Below are 6,673 nucleotides of genomic sequence, written 5' to 3'. Positions count from 1 at the left end.
GTAAAGAAAAGAAAGTTTGATTTTTAATAAGTTGAGCTTTTTATGTACATGTGTATCTCTATATAATCCTTTCATATATTCTCAAATATATAAGCTTATATGCTTAAAAAATACAAATGTATTTATTTATAAGTTTTTAATGAAAACATAATTTATGGTTTCATCCTATAAAGGTTAAATTATACATTTATTTACATAAAATTAATCAATGCTAAAACATGTTAAAACTATGAAAATTATATATTCAATAAATATAGAAATATTATAGAGGCAGAATGATAAATAAACCAATAAAAAGCATTGTCTTATCATTTTTATGAGTTTCATTTGCATTATTATTGAGTTCCCTTTAAATTGTGACGTAAGTTCAAGTGGAGTATTCCTTAATATTTGAATTTATTTTTTAGACAGTATACAAGGAGAAAAGAAATAATGAAAAAGTGAACATAGAAATAATGAGGAAAGGTTAAGATGAGTTAAAAATATAATAAATACACACGGTATGTGTTAAGTAAATTGAAAGAGAGAAATGAAAATAAATACAAAAGAAAAGAAAAAGATATTTAAATTACAATTAAATTTAGTTTTTAAAAGGATAAAAATATCTAATTTAGATCATTTTTCAACTTTTGACTTAACAATTTCCAATAATATTATGATATAATTAGTATTTAATGTTTAATATTTAATTAACTTATTTTTTAAAATAATATTTTGATTTAGTATAGGGATAAAATGGTAATTCAACTTTGCTCTTTGGATCTTCCCACCTATAATAACATATGATATGATGATGATATATATCTTAATTTCTCTTAACAATTTTTAGCTTGTTTTTTTCTTGGATGGTGCTTATTATTAGGTGTGTTGTGTTAGAAGTTTCAAGTATTTGTTATTTGAAGTTCAAGTATAAAGGTTGGAATTGCAATCTTAAAACATGGGATGGAGAAATAGGGAATAGGGGGCCATGGCAGACCTTAGGCGGGCACTTCTCCTCAAGTGCAATTGGGGTCACCAACCTAAGCCATGGGCCTTTGTGATCGATCACACATCGACTCAACCTAGGTCATAGACCTTCGTGATCATACATTGACTCCGCCAAGGTAACTATTATTTTTCTTTCATACAAACACTTGTTTTAGAATAGGGTCTTCCCTTCCATTGTTACTCCAATAATTGATACATGTAAATCTCAATTTCACTAAACGTTGATGTCTTTATTCAATATATGTCACATTCCTACCTCAAAACAAAAGCAGACATTGGATATTATAAGCATGCTCATTTGGCATCCTTAGACAAGAAATTGTTGTTATTGTTGGCCCGAGCATTGCACAAGTCATCTACAGCATCCCCTCGTTCAAACACCGCCGCAGCCCCCATTCCAGAACCTGCAATATAACAAGACAACCATACAAGTTCAAGACTATAGTCTATATATATAAATCGTCATATAATTTTTTAAGAAAACGAAACACACCTATGCACATGGAAATCACACCAAAACGACAGTCTTTGCCACGTCGTTTCATCTCATGAAGCAGAGTTGCCACACAACGCGCACCTGAAAGGAAGGAAGGATGTCTGTAAGGGAAGATTTGATTTGAAAGAAAAAATGACTTCTTGTTTTGTAAAACATCAAATATCTCATTTTGCGAAAACGATTCCTTATATCAAATAATTACCTGTAGCACCCAGAGGATGCCCAAGAGCCAATGCCCCTCCATTCACATTAACATTTTCAGGGTCAAGATTGAGTTTCTTTTGGCAATAGACATATTGGGATGCAAATGCCTGCCAAGTTAACATATAATTGTTGAGACAAAAAAATTTTGGTTTGATCTTGGAGGTGTTGTCATCAATTCAATATATTACCTCGTTTATTTCAAAAAGATCAATATTGTTAAGCTCAAGACCAGCAGACTTAACAGCAGCTGGGATTGCAACGGCTGGGCCAATTCCCATAACAGCAGGATCCACACCAACAGCAGCAAAGCTCCTGCATTTCGAAGAAAATTACAAGCTATATTTACAACAGGCACTTTTGCTCCGCAATTCTGTCACTTACACCAAACTATGTCTTAGAGTAAAGGTGACCAATGGGCGCGTTGGACTGAATTTGGGTGGGTCAAGATGAGCTGAGTTAATAAATGAAATTATTTGGGCTGAAGTGGATTTAATGCAGGTCAAAAGTCAACCTGCCCAATTTCTACAAAGTTTTAATTGTTTTTTTAAAAATTTATTTAGTACCTAATAAAATTATTATTTTTCTTTATTATGATTAAATATAGTATATCAAACAAAAAAAAATGTCTTTCTGAAAATATTTTGACAAAAATTCCCACCAATCAATTTGGGTTAGATATCATCCCAAATTTTGATGGGTTGAAAAGAGCTTAGCTAATAAATGGACAGGTCAATAATCAGCCCAAACTTGCGGGTTGGGCGGGTTATGATTTCATAGGCTAATTTTGCCAGCTCTAGTGTTGAGTAAATACTTTCACTTGACATTCCACTTATACATTGTGTCTAATTCAGAAACAACTCCATTTTCATGACTTCCTAGAAACATCAAAAATAATCCTCTTGGACTCTGCAATGCTCTGCCTTAGCAGCTGCAACTGATGAGAAATAGAGCAAGCACCATCATAAAATACTCATTCATTTTGAAGTTTCCATTTCTCAAAGACCAGATGTATCAAAGTGAAGGACCAAGTGCTAGATTAAACATGAGACAACCAAAATTCAGGGCGGAAAACTCGAAACCTGGCTCATCGTACTCTGAATTAAACTAACATTTTTAAGGGTATAGAGCCTAGCTATCATGTACAATCTCTATTCATATGCAAAGAATATAGCTTACCTGAATACACCAAGAATTGGAAGTCCCTTCTGCATAGCTATACTTCTCTTCATGAGAAGCACTGCAGCCGCACCATCACTGACCTGGCTAGAATTCCCTAGAAAGATCATGTAATAAGCATTAAGTTCCAAATTCGAAGTAGAATAAATATTTTAATATAGTATGAAACTAGTACCTGCAGTTGTTGCTCCGTCTCTTTTGAATGCAGGCTTCAGCTTTGCCAGGCCTGTCAAATTTGTGGTTGGCCGAATGCCATCATCAACAGAAATCACAACAGGCTTCTCATCTCCAGTTTGCGGGTCCACGATCTTTCATTGTAAAACGTTAGCCATAAAAGTTAGAAGTGTACAACCCTCATCTGAAAAAAATTCTCATTCAGCAGCAAATCTACCTTTGTCAAAACTGGGATAATCTCATCTTTGAACTTTCCAGACGCTGTTGCAGCAGCTGCTCGCTGGTGAGAAATGACCTATAGCAGAATATTGTTGGGATTAGAGCTCTAGCTGTACTTCCTAAAGCAACGGACGTTTTAATCGAATTCAAAAATCTTACAGCAGCCTGGTCTTGTTCTAGCCGCGTCACTCCAAATCGCTGTGCAACATTCTCAGAAGTGATGCCCATAGGGAGAAGGCAGTCACGGGCTTGTGCAAAAGCATCTACCTATTAAAGAATATGTCAAGCTTTAAACATGCAACTACATAAAGAGGTATCAGGTACAACGATGCAAAAAATCTGAGTTTGAGCATACTTTCGGGTTAGCTTTTTGAACTAGTCCAATATTGTCAACTGTCATTAACTCTAGTCCAGCACCAATGCCTGCACAAAAGAAATAGTTATAACCCAAACGGATATCGTAATTGTAGCATGTAGTGTTTCAATATATGTCTATGAACTTGTATACCTATGTCATAGAATCCTGCTTTTATTGCTGCAGCTACATCAGCAACAGCCTGGAGGCCAGAAGAACATTGCCTGTTCACAGTTCTTATTGGCACAGTATCTGGGAAAATGATCAAGTTAGACAATATATATTTTGAGTGAGTAGGATCATGTTAGAAACGGGCACTTCTTTTCGAGATGATCATATGAATTTGCCTAGTTGGTTTGATTAACCAATTTTATTAATCACAATCACAGTTTGGCTATTGTACAAGAAATCGTTACTTTTCAAAAGAACTAGAAGCATTATTTTGAATTTATTATCAAACTAAGGTGCTTTGACAGTCAAAATCGAATAGGGTCATTCTTAGTTGCGACTTCGTATAAAATGAAGGAATGAAACAAATCACCTGGAAAACCTGCATAAAATGCAGCCATCCTGCACTCCATTGCTCTAATTGAACCAGGTGCCAAAACCGTACCCACAACAATGTCTCCCACCTCATTTGGATTCAGGTTGGTTTTCTCAACTACTGCCTGCAGTACAAGATTTACTCTCATAAAAATTCTCAATTTAGCAAATAAATAAGAGAACAAAGTACCTGTGATCTCTTTATAAGTACATTGTTCTTTCTTTCTTTTCTTAATAAAGCTAATGTCCGGCTAGCTTGGGAATACCTCAACTATTTCAACAAGTACCTAAACCTCCCAGTCTACCGACTAAGCCTTAGACAGAATATTGGAAGACATCATCTACTCCCTCTGTCTCAATTTAAATGATATAGTTTGAATCTCAAGTGTCAAACAAGAAAACTATTTTCAATAATCTTAAAGATTGTATGTCTGAATGCACAGTCAAAATAAACAAGTTTGACTCTCGAAATCCAAACTGTCATATACATTGGGACGGAGGGAGTATCATTTTTTATATATAATTCTAATATTAATCAAACATTCAAGAGTGTAGAAGCTGATATATAGACACATAATATACCTTGAGAACTGGAGCAAGTAAATCATCTGATAGTGTATCCTTAAAACCTCCACGTTTGGCTTTGCAAATAGCAGTACGGTAAGCTCTGCAAAACATCAAATTAACAACCACATTAGTACAGAAAACCAAACAGTTATAAGAAATGTTTGATGATCTAATTAAGTGAGAGATGACTTACGCAACGATCACGACATCATCCCCAAAAGCAGATGTCCTATGGTATGCAGAACTGTCACCAGCTAAACAAACTGAAGGCTGTTTGGAAGGTAAAAAAGAACACCAAAAATTGATCACATTGAAAAGAAACAAAACAATAGGAATAAGTTGTCTTAAACATCATCTGAACAAATTTTAACTGAGCTGCCACAGTGTGGAGCTAAGGTCTGTGTCAACATAGGTTTGCTGACCTATTTGTCGAGTTGATTTGGTCACTCAACTAATAATAACTATTACTCCCCTTTAGTCCATATTAAGTGAATTATTGGGTGTGGCGAAAAATATTAAAGGGCATAAATATAATTAAAGGCTACTTTTCATGATTATTACCCTATTATGTTCAAACTATTCAACAAAAAATTATAAAGTACTCCATCCGTTCATTTTTAATTGTCATAATTTCCTTTTTGAGAGTCAAATAGATATGAACTTTGACTAACATTTTAAGATGTATTTTTCATTATATTGATATGGAAAAAAATGCAATTTAATTATAGTACTTTCCATATAGTTTTTTGATATCTAAATTTTTATTTTAAAGTATCAAATTACTATAATATAATTTAGAGCTCGTTTGGATTGACTTAAAAAAATAACTTTTAAATCAAAAATAAAAAGTCAAACGTAAATAATTTTAAGTCAAAAATAAAAAGTAGGGGAGACCTATTTTTGGTTTTAAACTTTATTTTTAACCTTGTCAAACACTTTCTATCTTATTTTAAGTCATTTTTTACTTATTTTAAATTATTTGTATATCTGTCAAACACTTCCAGAAATAAAAAACACCCTCTTAGTTTTGAAAGTTAGTCAAATTAACTCTCGAAAATCGCAATATAACAGCTAAAGAGGAACGAACGGAGCAGTTAAGAATCTCATTGAATGAAGGGTAAACAAGGAAAGATGTCCCAACAATTCTCTTAAACTTCAAAAAATTCACTTATTTTAAACTATGAAAAAATTCCTAACAATTCACTTAATATGAACTCCACAGAGTATTATCTCAGTCTCACAAAGTCACATTTGATTCTAATTTTCATGTCTTTCTGAAATAATAACTATTAATTGACTGAGCATCTGAGAAATCAACCCGTCATTTGTCGGATAAACACTCAACATCCAGGGATAAAGACTACAAATAACTCAAATTCAGAGAGATTCTTATGTATTCTACCTAATTTCAAGGTTGTTTTTTTTTTCCTTTTATTAGAAAAAAAAAAAAAAAGAGTTACAGAAATAAATTGGAAATAGAAGAGAGAAAAAAAAGACTTACAGTGATAGAAGAAGAACGAATGGGCTGAAGATGCTCCAATAGAACTCTCTGCCTTTCAATAGCTTTCTCCATTATTAATTCCTCTAGAGAAATGAAAATGGGTTGTAAAAGCTACTGACTAGTCCCATCGTATTTATAATACACACCAAATTATTAAATAATGTATTTTAAGAGGACCAAAAAAAGACCCAATGAAATTTAGTGGAATATGTTGGGCAGATACTCATATCTGATTACTATAATATTATTCCTATGTTTAAATATTAAATAATTAAAAATATTTGTTTTTTTTTAATATTCGAATGAATATAATTTTAACATCTAATAAGAAAGACATAATATATAAATATGTTTTTTAACTTGATTTTAGCTAATATTTAAGTTTTTAAATTTTGTATATTCACAAGTAGATATTTAAATTTATATACAATTGAATAAATAGATGCACACG

The 6,673-nt window shown here is 32.6% G+C and overlaps 1 protein-coding gene across 1 annotated transcript; it reads right to left on the bottom strand.

Moving 5' to 3' along the window:
• Window positions 1–1,089: 1,089 nt before the first annotated feature.
• LOC102589894 (3-ketoacyl-CoA thiolase 2, peroxisomal-like) lies at window positions 1,090–6,341 on the bottom strand. Its single transcript, XM_006350246.2, has 14 exons — window positions 6,223–6,341; window positions 4,915–4,991; window positions 4,737–4,821; window positions 4,153–4,279; window positions 3,765–3,863; window positions 3,612–3,679; window positions 3,416–3,523; window positions 3,255–3,332; window positions 3,039–3,171; window positions 2,864–2,960; window positions 1,876–1,999; window positions 1,686–1,794; window positions 1,481–1,564; window positions 1,090–1,391 (listed from the first exon to the last, which is right to left on the bottom strand). Exons 1-14 carry the CDS (start codon window positions 6,292–6,294, stop codon window positions 1,282–1,284), a joined length of 1,371 nt encoding a protein of 456 aa, XP_006350308.1. The 5' UTR covers window positions 6,295–6,341; the 3' UTR covers window positions 1,090–1,281.
• Window positions 6,342–6,673: the final 332 nt, after the last annotated feature.

Source organism: Solanum tuberosum, unplaced genomic scaffold (assembly GCF_000226075.1).
Source record: "Solanum tuberosum cultivar DM 1-3 516 R44 unplaced genomic scaffold, SolTub_3.0 scf00115, whole genome shotgun sequence".
In the NCBI taxonomy this organism is placed as follows: Eukaryota; Viridiplantae; Streptophyta; class Magnoliopsida; order Solanales; family Solanaceae; genus Solanum; species Solanum tuberosum.
This window is presented reverse-complemented; position numbering and strand designations above follow the sequence as displayed.